Genomic DNA, 19631 nt, shown 5'->3' with positions numbered 1-19631 from the left:
AGTAAGTGGGAAATGTCATTGATTTTGAGAATAGCATGACGGAAAACTACAGTGGTCCTTTATTCTTGGTCACCAGAGATATATGTCAAAATACAACATAAGTCAGGAAGCTGCTGCAGAGAACACATCCCGAAGCACACAAGCAACAGTTTTCCCAGAAACCCGGGTCATGTTTTCATTTTCCAGATGCAGGCTGCCTGCTGGAGAGTGACTTTTCCTGTCCGTATGAAAGGTGTTGCATCTGAAAAGAGCCTTACACTGGGCAGCCTCAGCTACCTACTGTCCATTCGAATAAACATTTTTTCCACTTTGCATTAACAAGGAGCAAGGATAAAAACGTTCGTTTATTACTCTTTCAGCAGAGTCAGGAATACAGATGAAGGAGCTAACAGCTAGAGACCTCCAGGAGGTAAGTTTTGGTCCCTGCTTTAGTGCCTGGAAATATGGGATCTTCTAGTTTCTTAGGCAAAATTTCCTGAGACTTATCCATGTTTAGGTCTTCTCAGCTCTGGTGACTCATTATGAATAATTAGTTCTTTGCACAGTATCCGACTCATCTGTCCTCTTGAATTGCCTTTAGTTTGCTCATTGTCTGAGGGTTTTAGGAGAGTAAGATGGATATTTATCACCTGCAACCTTCTCTTCTTAGTGGGTCCTCGAACACTACTCCTCCCTCTGCTGTGGCAACTGCATCTGAGCCATTTTCTGAAGCTGTCAAGAGGCAGGGCATGAAGCACGGCCTCTCCAGCTGAGGAACTCAAAAGGAAACAACTGTCTTATCTCAACTGATTGGCCCCTGTATTTTGAGGTTTAAAGGTGCTCATTAAAATCCTGGAATTGACTGTGCTCTGATTTGCCATTCTCAGAGGAGCTGAAAATACTTACGTACATACTATAGGGAAATACACACACAAACGCACACACCCCCACACACAAAGAGTTAACTAATATAGTTCACTTACATGTATGTACAGTGCATGCATACATTAGGTCCTATATATAACTATGCAATACTGTGTACAGTGTGTGCATGTGTGTGAGAATGTGTGTGAACTCACTTATCTTAATTAAGAAAGCATTTTGGAATGAAGATTAAGGTGTTCCCAGTGTGGTTCTATCTACAGGATATCCATCTTAATGAGGTTTGGAAAAGCCACCTTCTATGCAAGCATATAATTTTTTATAAAATTTGTTTCACTTCTGAAAGACAGTATTAAAGCTCTCACTTATAGATAAGAAAATTAAAGATGCAAATTATTCAAAATTCAGCCTCAAGTTGTAGGTCAACCCTTCATTGTAAAGCTGGGGTTCAAAGCCACATGACCTGGACACAGCTAGATTTCCTACGTCCACCATGATCTCAAAAAAAATTTTTTTAAGTAAGTTGGAGAATTTAAAACATTATTTTTATCAGCTTAATAAAAAATATCCTCAGTCCACATAGCATGGAAAATGTAACTGCAGCTTTAGCTTAAAAATAACAAGCTGATTAATCTATCCATATGTGAGTTCATTTAGTTTGTGCACACTATCCCTGATTTGATATACGTGTTTCAGCTAATTGGAGACTGGAAGATCATGTCATTACTGGGAGTAGGCATCTCTCCCCGCTCCCACGAGTCCTGGCTTTACTAATAGTCTCCGAGTGTCACATTTGTCCTAGATTGTGAAAATGGACTCACACCTCCAGCAGTCTTTGTTGAGAGGTGTGACACTCTCCGAGGTCCCAAGGCTGCCCTGCCATGTTTGATCAGCTCCAGGGAGAAGAGGCTGGCCTACAGCAGCCATTCTTTTCAGGGAGAAGGGCGCTGTTTCCTTAGAAACGGCCCTTTCAGAAGAGCTCTTAGGCCAGCCACCGCCAGGCTCAAGCTTTCGCTAGCCCAGCTCTCATAGAGCCTTTCAAGTAGAGACACACAATGTGAACAGCCCAAGCCCAGCTGGACTTACATAACAACACAAGGGGAAATGGCGCGATCACTGCCAGCAAAGATAAATGGATTCAGAACTCCGCAGAGCGCTGCACACTGAGCTCAGAGCTGGCTCTCAACACTGACCTGCTAAGTGTGTGGCTAGATGTACGGGTCACCTGATGTATGACGCTGTAAAGAAATTGGACCAGAACTGAGTATCCGTGCCAGAAGTGTATAACTAGTTAGTATACCTTTAGGAGATTTCAATAATTACCCTCAGTTCTGTTTTGCCAACAGACAAACAGGAATGATGATGGCTTTCCGCCTGGTCAACCAGATGAGGTTATTCGTGAGTAAGAAATGAACTTCTAGAATTTCCTATCCCTACACAAAAGGAGTCTGTAAAGTTGAGTTCTCCCTTATAGAAAATCTGGAAATACTTTTATTTCTGTGGCTACAAACAAACGTCATAGACACCCTGTGTGTGTGAATTGGCAATACAAGATTTTTTTTTGTCTGTACTTACAAAACTGCAAATATTCGGGGGAAGAAAAAGCAGTGTTGCATTTCTGAATAAAACAACATATCCTATAAGAGACTCAACAAATGCTTGCTAGACTAAACCGGATGAACAAAGTATAAGGACGTTTTCAGCTTTTTGGTTTGCTAAGCGTTTGTTTCAACTGGGCAGGTTTCTGAGAACACAGAAGGAGAGGTTGATAGTAACTGAAGCACAGCTCCATTAGAATGGGCTACATTTCTTTCTAGCAGTTCTCTTGCCTTGGACTGAAAGTTGTATTATTTGTTTATAGGAAAAGGGCTGTATTGTTGCTCAGATCCACTGAGATGTAAGCTATAGGAAGACAGAGATAGACTCTTTTTGCCTGGAACCCCAAAAATAAAAACATATTTTTAGCAGGGAACAGAATAGAGTAAGGGACACACACACACACACACACACAAACACTTTCCAGGAAGTAAATCATGAAGGTTTGAAGACAAAATTTTGGCTAAAGAAGGGAATATTTACTAAAATACAGATATTATCCAGTATTTTAATAAAGTGAACTTGTACATACTTTGCTGATTTCAAATCCAAAAACTTCCTCAAAATAAGCCGGTTGACTGATGAGCAGCAAGTAAAAGGTCCAACTCCTACAGAAGTTTGCAACGATTATCGCATAGACGGGCATGGATGTGAAAAACTTCCTCCACGGGGTCTTGAATTTCTGAAAGTCCAAAGAGGGTGTTACTCTGGTTTAGCATTTTGGGACTTTCTGTTTCCAGGTGTGTGGTCTGGAACACGAGTATGGGATGAGATGGTAATGGCAGCTTTCCAGCTGACTTAGGCGTGTGGATAATCACAAGAGAAAACACAACTCCAGTCTACTCCTTGGGTTAAGCAGTCTGGTTTTTAAACTATGCAAAATTCATATATATATATATATATATATATATATATATATATATATATATATATATCCCAAAACTGTGGGTTCTAGTTAAATAAGATTTTTTAGAACAGTTTTCCCCCAGCAAAATACTGCCAAATCAGTGGCTTCACGAAATTTAAAATCTTGAAAGTTGAATGTACTTGGACAAGAAAGAAAATAAAAGAACATGTTATTGCCCACCCTCTCTGAAGTCGCCTCAATGATCATCTATCTGTAAATTCCCTTGACAGTTAGTGGGAAAGGATACATTTTGTGACACTGGGGTATAAGTTCCAGAAATAGTTCCATGGTGTTGAAGTTCACCAGGTACAGTCCAGGACATAATGGCCAGCTAATTATGACATTGAGTTTCTTCAAAATAAAAACAAAATACCTGGAAGATGATTTGCTGTGGTTAGAATACCTTTAAAAATTAAACCTCATACACTTAATATTTTAGACTTCAAACTATTTATCATAATCACAAACACTTTCTTTTAAAGACCAAAGCTATAGCTGCCAAAGAAATGATCTCCTAAAATAACCTCATTCACTGTTAATTGTGTCCTTGTCATGATAAGGTGATCAAAACAGAAAGCAATTTTTCTCTACAAATTTAGTAATTACTCCTGAGTGTTGAACCCCATAATTGTTAGTATTAAACTGTCTGTGCTCAGATATTCAAAAATCACTTAAAACATAGAATAGCAAGAACTCATGTTGCGGTGATCAGTAATGAATGTAATACCAGAGAGAGAGAGAGAGAGAGAGAGAGAGAGAGAGAGAGAGAGAGAGAGAGAGAAAGGAGAGAGAGAGAGAGACCTGTACCAATAACCCACAGTAAGTACGACAGCTTTTGGTAAATGATTGTTTTGAGAGCATGATAGGTAAGTGCCAAGGGATAGATATTTTGTTTTAATCCTGTATGTCACAAAGATGAAAATACTTCACAGATAAATAAAAATGGCCAAAGACAGGAATATGTGCATTAGGATTTCTCAGTGTGCGGAATGGATGAGATCAGCAATGTTTACTCCTACTGGCAGAGAATGTCTTTGCTCATAACAGGATTATCTCCCCTGAACTGTATTCCGCAAACGGTAAAGCATTCCCCCAACATGAAGAGAAACGTATCAATTTATTAAAGATTTATTTATTTTATCTTGTATATATGCATATTTTGCCTCAATGTCTGTCTATGGACCACATGTGTGCCCAGTGCCCACAGAAACCTGAGAAGGGCATCAGATTCCTTGGAACTGGAATTACAGATGGCTGTGAGGGGCCCTGAGGGTGCTGGGAATTGAATTCTAGTTCTCTGGAAGAATTGAATTCTAGAATTGAATTCTAGTTCTCTGAAAGTGGTTCTTTCTTAACCACTGAGTCATCTCTGCAGCCCCCAACTCTCTTACTTTTTCACCAGGAACTACAGGCAGACACATGGCATTCTGACCACATGCTGTTTATTTACCTGCTTTGTGAATGTGGTTACGACAGACACTTGCCCAAATATGATCCTCACGTTGTTCTGTGTTTATATCACCTTTAAAATTATTCCTTAGAGAACAACATTTAAAAAAGATTTAAGGCAGACAGTTGACTGTAACCTGTGATCTTTCATTGGATCCATGCCCAGAGCGAGTGACTATAAAAGACTCTGCAGGCAGGGTGATTCTTACAGGGGTTAGGTGGAAATCTGAATGTGACCCTGAGACCCTGAGTTGGGCAGTGTCAGTGAGTCACTGCTGGTTGTGTTAAATCTGATAGATCTCTATGGAAGATTTGTGGGACAAAAGTTTGAAACTGTACAGAAAAACAAACAAACAATCAAACAAACAGGACAAGATGTCAACTATGGATGGACCTATCTGGATCCTTCTGGGTCCTGAGGAACACAGCCCTCATATGTGGCCCATGCTGCACGCCTTTCCATCAGGCTATTAATTCAAACCCAGGCTGTGAACATTCTTGGGCCAAGCTATTGCTCTCTAACTCTGAAAGAAATGGGCCACATCCCTGAGACACACTTCTTAAACTTTCTTACACTCCCTGGCTACTGATCCCCTGGCTGCTGGTCAAAAATACACAGCACTCTCCTGTCCAGCTGAGCATGTATTGCTCTGGGCTCCTTTAAGAAGCACCCTGGGCAGCTGTCCCTGGTACTCTTGGTATTCTCTCTTCCCTTTTTAGTTATCTCTCTGGGGGCATTTTGAGTGCTCTCTGTGGGAACTCTCTGGTCACAGATTTCTAGGGCAGTACAGCCGCTGATGTTAGAGAGCCATTGTTGATTGTGTTAGCAATATTCAAACAGGACAACTGTGACCATGCCGCCTGCTCTATCAAATGAAGAATTTGGTCCAATAACATTAAAAAAAAAAAACAAAAAAAACAAAACAAAACAAAACAAGACAACAACAACAACAAAAAAAAACCTTGAAATACAAGTTCTAACTCCAGTAGAAAAAAAAATCCTGAGTGAGGTAACCCAGACCCAGAAAGATGAAAGTGAGATAGTATGTACTCACTCATAAATGGTTACTAGCTGTAAAGCAAAGGATATTGAGCCTGTAGTTCACGATCCTAGAGAAGCTAAGTAACAAGGGGAACCCTAAGAAAGTCACACATAGATCCACCTGGAAAGGGAAATAGACAAGATCTCCTGACAAAAGTGGGAGCATGAGGTGAGGATTGAGAGAGTAGGAAAGACAGAAGGGAAAGATGACGGAAGAAGAGAAGGGGTGAGGAGAACTTGAGGGAACTGGATAGTTGAGATGGGGGAAGGACAGAGATGGAGAGCAAGGAAAGAGATATTTTGTTTGAGGGAGCCATTATGTGACTAGCAAGGCTGACACTACAGAAATTCCCAGGAATCCACAAGGATGACCCCAGCTAAGACCCTAAGCAATAGAGGAGCGGGGACCTGAACTAGCTTTGCCCTGAAGTCAGACTGATGAATATCATAAATATCACCATCCAGTAACTGATGGAAGCAGAAGCAGAGACCTGCATTGTAGTACTGGACTGAGCTCCCAAAGTCCAGTTAAAGAGTGGGAGGAGTGAGAATATGAGCAAAGAGGTCAAGACCATGATTGGTACACCCTCTGAAACAGTCTACCTGAGCTAATGGGAGCTCATCTACTCCAGCTGGATAGGAAAGGAAAAAACATAGGACCAAATTAGTACCTCTGAATGTATGTGACAATTGTATGACTTGGGCAGACTGAGGGACCACGAGCAGTGACTTCAGGATTTAGCCCTACTGCTTGTACTGGCTTTTTTGGAACCTGTTCTCTTTAGAAGGATATCTTGCTCAGCCTAGGTACAGTAGGGAGGGCCTTGGACCTTACCCAAAGCAATGTACCTTACCCTCTCTGAGGAGTGAATGGGGGGCAGTGTGGGGAGTAGGTGGAGGAGATGGATGGAAGAGTGGGAGTGGGAACTGGGATTGGTATGTAAAATGAAAAAGATAGTTTGCTTTCTTTTTAAAAAAAACACAAAAGTGAAAAATGTATTCTGAAAAGAAAACAAGCTCTAGTTCCATTTGATCTTATTTTAAAATTTTTTGGAAGTGACAGGAACACGTGAAACCTAGTAAGAAGAAAAATATCCTAAAACAAAACCAGTCTACAAATCACAATCCCAGAGAACTTAGACAACAATGAGGACACTAAGAGAGACTTACATAGATATAATCTACATGGGAAGTAGAAAAAGACAAGATCTCCTAAATAAATTGGGAGCATGGGGACCTTGGGGGAGGGTTGAAGCAAGGAGGGGAGAGGCAGGGAGTGGAGCAGAGAAGAATGTAGAGCTCAATAAAAATCAATAAAGAAAAGGAAAAAAAGGCAATGGGTACAATGGGTAGAGGAAGCGGAAAGTCGGACTATGCTGTTCCTCTATCCCACTGGTTTTCAACTTCATAATGCTGTGACCCCAAACATGGGATCACATGGGATCACATGGGATCACATGGGAATGCAGTTCCCATGTTTTGGTGACCCACAACCATAAAACTATTTTCATTGCTACATCATAACAGTAATTTTGCTATCATTATGAACTGTAATGTGAATACTTTTTAGAGATAGAGGTTTGTCAGAGGGCTCACAGCCCACAGGTAGAGAATCACCTCTCTAACCCATCTGCTTTGCTCTGGGAAAAAAATGAAGAAGATAGCACAATCATTCTGGAGGAAGATCAGGGAAAAGGGATGGGAGTGGAAGAGAGAGAGACGGGGAGAGAGAGAGAGAGAGAGAGAGAGAGAGAGAGAGAGAGAGAGAGAGAGAGAAGAGAGAGAGAGAGATTGGTGCCAGGCTTTTACTTAAAAAGGGACTGTAGTGCAGTTAAGCCAGGAAGGTGAGATGAACAGCAAAACTAGGTATAGACACGGTAATGAAACACTTACTTCCATTGCACCTAACAGGTTTGCGCTCTCTCCGATGCTCTCTTCAATGTACCGACGCTCTTCGTCCGTAATGGTAGGATGCTTTGCGGGACTCTCATAAGACACCAGAAGCCAGAACATGTACCAGACCATGCCAAAGCTTCCTGCAAACAAACAAACAAACAAACAAACAAAAGGATTAGCAAGGAGGGGATCAAAGACAGTCTCAGAAATAGAGTTAACAGCTAAAGGCGAAGAGACACAGTAATGTCAATGAGGATCATTTGGTTTGGTGTGGGCACTGACTTTAGCTACTGCTTCCTGTCCTCTGGATATCAGGTTTCTCAGAGGCTGGCACCATGGGTCATATCTTTGTCTTTAGTTAGGTAGCACTGAAATACAGAACACTCGCAAGCAGCCACAACATGATAGAAGTTGGGAGCTTGGTCACACGTCTCATACTCTGTTCCCGAGCTGTCTCAGGCTAGACACAATGCCAGACAGTGGAAGAATAACGAACAAGACCAAGTTATTCATTTTGGAGGATCCCATAGAGTGAGAGGTGAATCCTTTTCTTATTTACTCAAAGTCTTGAGGTAAAATACAGAAGGGTTTGGCAGCCTAAATGACCACATTAGATGGTTATAGACCTCCACAACTAATGCAGAAACCCTTCACATGATGTGCCCACACACTGGGTATCCTAGTTCAGACTTCATTGATTTTTTTTTCTTGGACTGGCAGGTTACATTCCTGGGCCATAAACTGTTTTCTCTCCCTTCCAATTCTCTTCTTTATTTATCACCCTCACCATGAATGTGTATTCTTGTTATACATTATAAATCTGTAAACATTAACAGGAGGAGGAATTCCAAGTGATTTATCCTGCTTTCCCCACTATTGGCCATCTCATTTTTCTTTCAGCCTCTTCCCCTTGTCCCTTGGGTACCAATCTGAAGGTTCTTGAGCTCACTAATACTTCTTGCTTCTCTGCTTAGTCTCTAAGACATCTTCCTTAATGCTGTCCATAGCTCCATAGCTTCTGGTGTACTCTCTTCCCTTTAATTATTGAGCATGGAAGCAAATGTGATTTGAGGCCAGATGTTGTGTGAATCTCTGATAGATGCAGTTGCTATGGCAGGATTTTCCTAGTCTAAAATCCTGTGTCTTTCATTGATTGCATGAATCCTTGAAGAACAGACCACTTTAGACATCCACTACAAAATGAAAAAGGTTTTAGTTTTGTGAATCAAGATCATCCTGCTTTATGTTGTTGACTGACCTCTAAATCAGAATTCTCTTGCCCCAGTGTCCTAAGTGCTGGGACTTCAGGGTGCACTACAAGGCCCAGTTTTGGGAAAAAGAGAGAGAGAGAGGGGGGGGGGAGGGAGGGAGGGAGGGAGGGAGGGAGGGAGAGAAGTGCTGTTTACACCTCACAGGGCAGTGGGCGTCACACACTGAGCACCTACTAACTGAGTGTTCCATACCTTGACGCTCATGCATTGAGTTCCTCTGATGTGTCTGTCTAGCATGCCTGGAACCACGCATCATGCTCACTAGCTGAACTCATCAAACACATCCTGGGTGTCACTCTCTTCATCAGTACCATAAACCAGAACCAGATTCATGTCCTATGTCCTGTGCCACTTGGGGTTGTGTAGCTATTAACTTCTTCCATTTACTCTACTGTCCAAGTTTCACCGCATTAATTTTTAAAACAAAAACAGAATGTTTTATTCAAGATCCAGTTTCTGTCACAGACAGCAAGCTAGCATGCTTTGTATGATTTTTCAGGTATCTAATGCTTATCCTTTGATTCATAATCAATGGTAAATATTAAATGAGATTCAAGGAGACATAATGGCATACTTGAATTCACATTCCTTTTCTTTTTGAAATATATTTTTGTCGAAAATAATTTTTCCCTCTATTTTCTGATTGTAGTTTCCACTCACCCAACTCCTCCCATATCTTCCCCACCTTTCCACTCATTCAACCCCATGCCCTTTCTTTCTCTCTTTAGAAAACTTCCTTTCAACATAAAGAAAGAACTAACATTTGAGTTGTATCTATGACTTTAGAGTCCTAAAATATCTTCAAGTAAGTCCATAAACTAAGCAAAATCAAGGTAGCAAGTAGCCATACAAAGTACAAACTGTGTTGAGTCACAGACCCTTGTGAAAACCTAATGGAAAAGTTTTCTCTAGGGGCCCAGTGAGATGGCCCAGCAGATGACAGCATTTTTCTAAGACAGCTGAGTTTCATTCCCAGAATTCACGTGGTGGAAGGAGAGAACTTACTCAAATAAATAGTTTTCTGTCCTCCATACACACGCTTTGGCATACATATGATACACACACACACACTCACATGCACACACACACATGCACACACATACACACATGACAGAAAGAGAGAGAGAAAGAGAGAGGCAGATACATAAATGGTTTACGTTACAGAGCATTCACAGATCCAAAAATCAATCAATTACCCACATCTTCATTACCCAAAGGCCGACCCCTCATTATAGAGCATTGTTTGTCAACATTCTCTAAGAAGATGCATTTGCCATTTTGAGAATATTTCAACATAAGAACAAGTGGTTGTGACCAAACTCAGAGATAGTCAGACACCACTCTTTCATATCCTTGCACCCACACCCAAAGACGGTATTAGACACCTTGGAATGAGAACCTCCAGAACAATCTGGAAAGTATTCAACTTCTTACTAGTACATGGTCAGTAGGGTTTCATCTTAATTTCAGTGTGGGAACTAAATGGACTTTAATTTCTCCTTCCATGAATGGTTATTATTGACACTGTATCAAAACTGATTGATGAATTAGCAGGACCTCCATCTTCCTGCCACGCATACCCATTCACTCTGAGGAGGCAGAATCAGGAAAAGGGCCAAGAAACAAAAGTATAAAAGAGAGGCTAGCTCCTTAACTGAAGGATGATTAATAAAAACTCAGAGACAGAAGTTGGGGTTCAACCTACAGGTAAGAAAAGCAAAGCAGCCATTGGTTCTTACCTAAACCTCGATCTGAAAATGGTGATTCTGCCTCCAGCAATCTTAGATGAGACTGAGAGTGTGAGCTGTCTCCTCCCGTTTTATATTCCCCTTTAGGGCTGGGATTAAAGCCATGCACCACTGGGACTAACACCATGCACCACCCGGTTTCTATGGCAACTAATGTGGCTATTGGGATAAATGGTGTGTGTCACCACTGCCTGGTCTGTAAAGCTGACCAGTGTGGTTGTTTTACTCCCTGACCTTTAGGCAAGCTTTATTTATTAAAATACAAATGAAATGCACTACACCTTAGCCCTCAGCAGTTTCTGAGCAGGAGCCTCTTTACCCCTCACAATCAGAAGCACATCATTTAATATCATATCAGACTCTTGGTAGACAACATGGTTGCTCTTTAACACAATGATGGGAAAGTCACAGGTAAAAGCTTTCTTTTCTCTCTTCAGAACGTTTAAGATGTTAAGTATTTAAGATGAGAAAATAAATAAAAACATTGTAAGCCCTCACGTTCATCTTAGGCTACACATAACTCTATTGTAAACACAGGTAACATACCATACACATAAAACACCGAAGACCATCCGGTGTACTGCACGAGGATGCCAGCTAAGGGCATCGCAATGACTGCTCCAGCATAGGAACCTAGAGGGGGCGAGAAGAAGAAAAGTAAGGGAGAGCAATTCAAGTTTTCACCTCCCACGTGCTAGGATTGGCTCACACAAACACATACAACAGCTTCATCCACGCACACACACACATGCACTCCACCCCACCAAATACGTATTCACCCTACTCATCCTTACACAAAACCACAGGACCACACCTTTGTAACATGAGAGGCCGGGCCTGCTTGTTGGGGGTTTCTGTCCTCGCCCAGTACTCCACAGGCAGCAAGCCCCAGAGAAAATCAACCACACAGAGAGATCTCTATAAGTTATAAAGCTGATTGGCCCATTAGGTCAGGCTTCTCACTAACTAACTCTCACATCTTGATTAACCCATTTTTCTGATCTATTTTAGCCATGTGGCTCAGTACCTTTTTCAGTGGGGCAGCTCACATCCTGCTGCTTTGGTGATCTGGGCAGGAGTGGGAGGAATCAACTTCCTCCTCCCCAGAATTCTCCTGCTCTCCTTGCATCATTTCCACTTCCTGTCTGGTTTTCCCACCTATACCTCCTGCTTGACCAATCAGCGTTTATTTAAAACATGATTGACAGATTACAGACAATTCTCCTGCACCACACCTTGGATACACCTAGGTTGATAGGACATAACAAACTTAAAGAGCTGTGGCCGGGTGTGGAATGGAGAGGTGATTAAAAGCACTTACTGCTCTTTCAGAGGACCTGTGCTCTGTTCCCAGAACCCACACAGTGACTGACCACCATCCCTAACTCCAGTTTCAGGGGATGTGGTATTCTTTTCTGGCCTCTGAGGGCACTAGACACTAGGTCCACTTATATACATGCAGACAAATATTCCGACATCGGATAAAAATAAATAAATTTTTAGAAAGGCATGTATTGTCTTGTAAATAGCCATGCAGTTTTATCTTTGCATGTTTTCTACTTTTATTTAAAAACTTATCAAAAATTATTGTGAAAATAGTGTCTCAGACAGAGACAAAAGCTATACCATTTTAAAGTCCATGCTTTAATGTGCACAAATTCAGCATTTACAGGTAATAATATTGCTGAGAGTTTATTATTGGTTTGTTGTTTACAGTAGCTCTGAATTTTAAAGTGAGCTTTTATTGTCTCTTGGTTTAGAAATGAAAAGTTTCTTACCTAACTATCTGGTACTCAAAAAAAAAAATCTTTTAAGATGGCCAGGTCTTCCATCCCAGCACTCAGGAGGCAGAGGCAGGCATATCTCTGTGAGTTCAAAGCCAGCCTGGTCTAAGGAAGTTTCAGGCCAGTCAGTTCTGCATAGCTACCTCAAAAGTAAAGGGTAAACAAATAGGAATAAAACTGCTAATTAATGTATTTGAAAATGGTCCAACTTCTAAGATAATACAAGTCACAATGAAAAGCTGATTTAAGGATGCCAGTGAGAGTTACAGAATTAAAATAGTGGTCAAAACCCAGATACTTTTGTAAATGGGTTTAGCAAACTTTGACTCATTATCTATTCCCTGTTATCCCACCACAGTGACGCAATGCTCACCACAAAAGGAGGTGGTAGCCAGCCTACTCCTTTCCAAAGGAGGGGCCCACTTGCTCCATATCCCGTGACAGGCTGGATAGGTGACACCCTGTGGTGGGAAAACAAATATGGCCATTTAGGATGCAGGGGCACTTGGAAATTATGCATCCCCTCCCCAGAGCCTGATTCTAATCAGATGGTTCCAATAGGCTCTTACTGAACCCATGAAATTCCATCTGAGACATTTTTGCCTAGACCATGACTGCACACATCCTCTTCAGATGCCCACATCTATCAAGCTTTTCTCTCGTCCTAATTTTCTTATCATCAAAGCAGAAGATAAGACTCTCTCCCATTCGGTTTGCCTGCAATTCTAAACACTTTGTGAAATTTGGACATTCCATTGAGTGGTCCCCAAATACCAGGACCCTAAATAGGAGTTCAGCTATCTAGAATTTGACATTAACAATAACTGACCCTTTCTATAATTTTGATTCTACCATATTTTATTTTTCCATTTTGGAAGAAAGGAATAATCCTCTCAGTATTTTTATACTTATCTACTTCTATCACATTTCATGTAGAGAAGGAACAGTTGATAGGTCAAACTTGGGTTTTTTTTTTAAAAGATGTTTCTTCAAAGTCTTCAGGATACTTCATCAAGAACTGATTGTATAGTTACATGACTAAGAATATGCTAAACAAACACATCAGTGTATTAAAGGAAACCGAGACTTGGGATAAAATTCTCAAGGAGACTGGAGGGATGACTTGGCAGTTAAGTTGAACCCAAGCTTCTATCCACAACAGTCCCTGACTCCACCTCCAGAGGATCCAATGCTTCTGGCCTCCTCTGGCACCTGCCCTCATGTGTACATGCTCACATGCAGACATGCACACCTACACATAATCACCACATAATTTAAAAGTTAATTTTTCAAAAAATGCTTTCAAGTCCTAGGGATATAGTTCATTAGAAGGGGAGCACTTTCCTGTTCAGCATGCATGCATGGAGCCTTGGGCATGAACCCCAAATAGATTGATCCCCTTACATTCCCATGTTTCAATTTTTATATTAACATTGTGCATTTCAGTTAGCATCTCTTTATCCATGGAGACAAAAGTGAAATGATGTCACCCTGTAGTTCCTACCTCCACAAGCCCTTGCAATATCCTAACAAAGATGACACATCCATAATGCACTCTGGCTGCTGACGGGATCAACATATTCAGGGTCGAGGTGAGCAGTATTGCAGCCCCAAAGACCCTGGAAGACAAAAATGGGAAGACATGGGACTCAGCAAGACTTGGACAGCTCAGGACTCCTTGGGTCAACTCAAGTGGTTAAGAAAAACTACAACCAGTTTTAAAGTAGATGTTCTCCTAAAAGAAGAAAAGAATTCTTATGTAGATTGCCTAGCTGTCATAGATGGATCCTTGAATTACCTTAATGTTACACATTATTTGATGTGCCAAAACAACAACAACAACACAAGAATGGGCCAGAAACAATCCGAGTTTACTGCTCCAGACACCATAAGGTTGGATCTCACAGCAGGTGTTTATCTTATTTAATGTACCAATGTCAATTCTCTTTTTTTCGTCCTCCTTTTCTTCACTGAGGGATACAGAAGTGAACAGATTTTGTCTGAAGTCCACCCACAGAATCGTATAGCCACAATAACTTAAGAAAAGGGAGCAGAGAAAAATGTAGAGCTAAATAAAAATCAATTTTAAAAAAGAAAAAAATGGAAATAAAATTGTTGAAGTTTTTTTTTCTTTTTGCAACTAAAATTCTCATTGAACTTAATCATGTTAAAGATTCTGTACTTTTCTCACTAAGGGGTAAAACGCATCAGTGAGAATACCGGAACTGACCCCTTGCAGAGAAGTTTGAGGAGCACTCTCTTCCCAAGGCTCCAACCCAGTGTTGCCAAGTGACACTTGAATCTTTCGGTTCAGTCTGGCTTGGTTGCCTCATTAATGCTACAGTTTTTCCAGAGATGTGTTCAATATTCAGAGATGTAATCAGTTAAAGTCAAAGATCTAGGCAGATAATTTTACTTTTTTCTTTTCTTTTTTTAACAAACTATCTTTTTTCATTATACACACCAATTCAAGTTTCTACTCCCTCCTCTCCTTCCAATCCTTCCACTTACCTCCCATCCCACCCCCATCCGCTCCTCAGAGACCATTAGGCACATTGCTTTGTGGAAGGTCCAAGACTCTCCCTACTATATCTAGGCTGAGTAAGGTATCCCTCCAAAGAGAATATGTTCCCCAAAAGTCAGTACAAGCCATAGGGATAAATCCTGGTGCCGCTGCCAGTGGCCCCTCAGTCTGCCCCAGCCTTGCCACTGTCAGCTACATTCAGAGGGACACATTTGAACCTATGCTTGATAATTTTCTTAAAAATCTATAACCACATCTGCCTTCCCTTCCTCCTCACTGGAGATAGGTTAGCCCACCTCATGCAAACGCTCTGCCCCCTCTTGGCTCAGTCATGGCATGTTCCATTTGGAGTCAAAGATGATACAGTATGCTAAACTTTGGGGTTGGTGGCAGTAAACAATTTTATCTGGTTTGTTCGGCACATTTGTCTTCTTGTAGCTATTTTGGGGATAATCTGGATTGAATTTGCTTTCTATGAGCATAATTTCCTGCCATGACCTTCTCTCTGCTATGAAGAGTTTTAAAATGGTACTGTCAATAAATTAGTTGGAAAGAGGTGTCGTTTTATACCTCTCATTAGTTTGGAATCTCAACTTCGAAACTACTGACATTCTGGAGGGATAATCCTCAATTGTAGAATGTTGGCTTATGCATGAAGTGATGTTTAATTCCATCCTTGAACTTTACCCAGTAGATACCAGTGGCATTCTCCCTTCCAATCCCAACAGAAAAAGTTTGCAGCAACTATCAGATATAACATAGGGGACAAAATCAGCCCCAAAGTGGAATCAGTTATAAACTCTTTGTTGAATGCCAACCACAATCAGAGCTAAATTTAAACCATGCTAAGACCTCACAGGTTGTAACTCCACAACCACTAAATGTCACATCAGCACAGCTATTAATTCACCCACATCATGCCTAAAGCCATGGTCTTTGTAGGTGTTTTTTACTACAGAGTCTATCTATATTCTAGAGTGTTTCTACTTCTATAACCACACAGCAATCTCTGAATGCTTCTAAGTTAGGAATTCCCCCAGCTGTCATTCTAAACATTATCATTGTTTCTGGAACGACACTGACTTTATTCTAACTTATTAGGAATAAAGTGGATCAAACTTTTTGAAGGTGAATGAGATTAGGATCTTATTTAATTTTAGACAATTGCTATGCAACTGCGTATCAAAGTAATTGCATTTTGAAGCAGCAGGAGTCTTACCCTGTGTGGAAAGCCTTTGTGCTTCCTCTTGTCACTCTGCCAGGACTGATGAAGCTTTTCCACTCAACTCACAGTGCACCTGTGTACACTGCTTCAAACGCTTGCTTGGCTGCATATAGAGGTGTGTATTGTACTCAGATAGGGGAGGAAGATTCTCAGAGCACTTGCCATACTCCTCCAACTCTGATTTCAGCTAATCTGAAGAACGGACTGCCTGAGTTAGACTTTCTTTTCCTCCTCTCATTTCTCAAATCAGGAAAATGCCTCAGAATAACTGGCAAAGAAAACAGAAAGTAATGGGACTGCGATGTGAACCTAGGTCCTGGCTCTTTTGATAAGGTTATTACTGACAGTCAAGAAACTGGGGAAGGCTCAGAGTGTACCAGGAGAAGAAAAGAGAAAAGCAAGGAACCTGGAAGCAGTAATTGACAAAGTCTAACAGAAATACAAAGGAAAGCATACCCTACTGAGGGTGACCAGGAAGCTAAGCTTTCAAAGGAAAGCTTTCTGTCCATGTCTTGGACATGAATACAGCAAAGGCAGAAATTGCAATAGAAGGATTGAACCACAAGTGCTCAGAACTGGAAGTGATTGCATTATGAACAATCATACATAATTTACTGTGTATTGTGTATGTGCTATGCCTTAGCAGATGCTGTCTGAGAACTGCATGATTTGGCATTATCATCCTACAAACAGACAACACACCTACACAAATAAAAAATGGCTTCAGTACTAGGCCACATAATCAAATAGTAGATAGTCCATCTTTGACTAAATACCAAAATAGGACACATGGCTAGACCAGAAAACAGGGCATCATTGAAGATGGCTGAACGTGTAGTACAGTGCATTAGGGACGCAAGCAAAACAGATCAGATGATGACTGAAGAGGACTGAAAAACATGAATAGGACAGGAGGCTGGGAGTGTAGTCAAGGCTGTCACATAATAAAAGTGACAGAGTTTGGGATGATCTAACCAGATGAGACTATTAAGCCTCTAAGGTGAAATGAGTGTACAGCTCACTAAAATTGAAGGGTTGGACATCTATGACCCAGGAGGACAAAAATGTCAGGTTTTCATATCACAGGATCAAATAGCCAAACCCACTGGCAGTGGGGTCAGAGGATTGAGGCTGGCATACACATAACAAATAAATGTAATATGTTGTCTTTACCACTTAAAAACTGCATGACTGGCAAGCTGATAATCTCTCCAGCTTCTGATTACTCGCCTATCACAAGAATTGAATGCTAAGTCACTCCTGGCCATAGCTCTAAAGGAAATGATGGCAGCACTCAAAAGTGACACCGGCAAACATGTTTTATGTGTCTGTCATAACTACTTAAGACAGGACAGCCAAGATTCAAAATTTGTCCACATGCCCACTAACAAAAGCAAGGTGAAGGAAAATATGGTATAAACACAATGGAATATTACTCAGCTGTAAAGAAAAGCTAAATCACTTCTCTTGCAGGAAATTTGATGAAAATAGAAGACATTAAGAGAAATAAAGCAGATGAAGGAACAAGCAACTACTACAGTCTTTCAATTATGTGGAAATAAAACTTTCAAAAGATCTGCTGAAGTGGATGACTACAAGGAAGCCATGCTTTTCCAAAAAAAAAAAAAACAACAGAATAGTTACACATAGCAATTGTGAAAACATGCACAAGACCTTTGCTTGCAAGGTCAAGACAGACAAAATTCTAGCATGGGGGTAGGGTTGGGCATGAAGTCCCACCCTCAACTGGGGAACTATTGTCACTTTGTAGCTGCTGGAGAGGGAGAGTCAGTTTTCTTTAAAGATGTAGCCCTTGCTAGATTGACTACACCTTAGGGTGGTGTAGGAGGTCTTTCTGTCTTTGTGTTGCTTTCATTGGCTAATAAAGAAACTGCTTTGGGCCCATTGATAGGGAGGAACTTAGTTAGGCAGGAAAGACAGAACTGAATGCTGAGAGAAAGAAGGACAGAGGTGGAGAGATGCCATGGATCTGTCGGAGACAGACGCTGGGAATTTTCCCCAGTAAGCCATTGTCACATGGCGATATACAGATTAATAGAAATGGGTTAACCTAAGATGTAAGAGTTAACCAATAAAAACTTAGAGCTAATGCGCCAAACAGTGATTTAATTAATACAGTTTCTGTGTGGTTATTTCGGGGCTAAGCTAGCCGGGTGGCTGGGACAAACAAGTAGCCCTCTCCATGCAACACCAGGGAAAGGCTGTATACCTGCGGGTATACGAGCAGCCCAAGTTAGACTTGGTGGGTTGGGGAGAAAAGAGAACACAAAGCTGACTCTCTTTTGGTGCATCTTTAGGTGTGGAAGAAGAGATGCGTCTGGGAAGTAGTTAGGGGAAGGGGACAAATGTGATTGAAGTGCACTGTACAAAATTCTCAAAGAACTATGATAAATAAAAATAAAATGTATGTAAGAGTTGATAGCATAACAAGGAAGGAGCTGTGAGGAGCAAGAACCATGGAACAACTGAAGGCTGAGGGTAGAAGGAAGCTGGATAGCATCAAAGCACATTGGATACATGCATGGAGACTCACAGCAATAACCATGTGTTTACAAAATTAATACATACTCAACAATCACTGTTTAATAAACAAAAAGGAGCTGTGGTGTAATTAAAAAAATATATTAACACCATGCCATGGTTAAGATGGTTGGCTTCAACCCAGACCTACAGGGCCTGGGTTCAAAGGTCACTTTTGCCATTGTCACCAAGAGATGGACCTAAAGCAGCTTGTGCATGGGTCTGTGCTTCATTCAGTGTCTTCAAAACAGGGATGTCAACCAGGCTCAGTGGTACATATTTGTGATTATACACAACGGACACAGTAGATTGCATCCTAAGCACTTAAGAAGTATAAGCTTAAAGAAGGCGAGTGGGGAGCCAGTGGGTTGACCTAGCTCCTAAGGTTGCTCAGGATGAAAGTCAGGTGTCTGGCACACAACAATGTATCCACCAGTATGAGTCAGTCAACTATTGAAAAGACTGTGTGAATCAGCTCTAGATTCTCATTTTAATCCATTGACAATGACATTAAAAAAAACTCCTCCTGGGGCCAGAGAGATGGATCAGAGGGTAAAGGCCCTTGCTGCCAAGACTGACAACCTGCCTCTGACTCCTGAGACTCACATGGTGGGAAGAGAGAACTAAGTTTCCCAAGTCATGCTCTGATTTTCACTTGTACACCATAGCACACTCCTCCACAAATAAACAAACAGAATTTTTTAAAGAGGAAGAAGAAGAAGAAGAAGAAGAAGAAGAAGAAGAAGAAGGAGGAGGAGGAGGAGGAGGAGGAGGAGGAGGAGGAGGA

The 19631-nt window shown here is 41.2% G+C and overlaps 1 protein-coding gene across 1 annotated transcript in view; it reads right to left on the bottom strand.

The window, feature by feature from the left end:
• The window catches only part of Slc17a6 (solute carrier family 17 member 6), a 43331-nt gene that overhangs the window by 6306 nt on the left and 17394 nt on the right, over positions 1-19631 (bottom strand). The window contains exons 4-8 of the mRNA XM_048442487.3: positions 14059-14173; positions 12928-13015; positions 11317-11403; positions 7749-7891; positions 2990-3139 (exon numbers count right to left, since the gene is read on the bottom strand). Coding sequence (XP_048298444.1) covers positions 2990-3139; positions 7749-7891; positions 11317-11403; positions 12928-13015; positions 14059-14173 — 583 coding nt within the window. The remainder of the gene's footprint in view (positions 1-2989; positions 3140-7748; positions 7892-11316; positions 11404-12927; positions 13016-14058; positions 14174-19631) is intronic.

Source organism: Myodes glareolus, chromosome 24 (assembly GCF_982192425.1).
Source record: "Myodes glareolus chromosome 24, mMyoGla1.1, whole genome shotgun sequence".
NCBI lineage: Eukaryota > Metazoa > Chordata > Mammalia > Rodentia > Cricetidae > Myodes > Myodes glareolus.
Note: the sequence above shows the minus strand (reverse complement) of the source record. Positions and strands in the feature narration are given on the sequence as shown.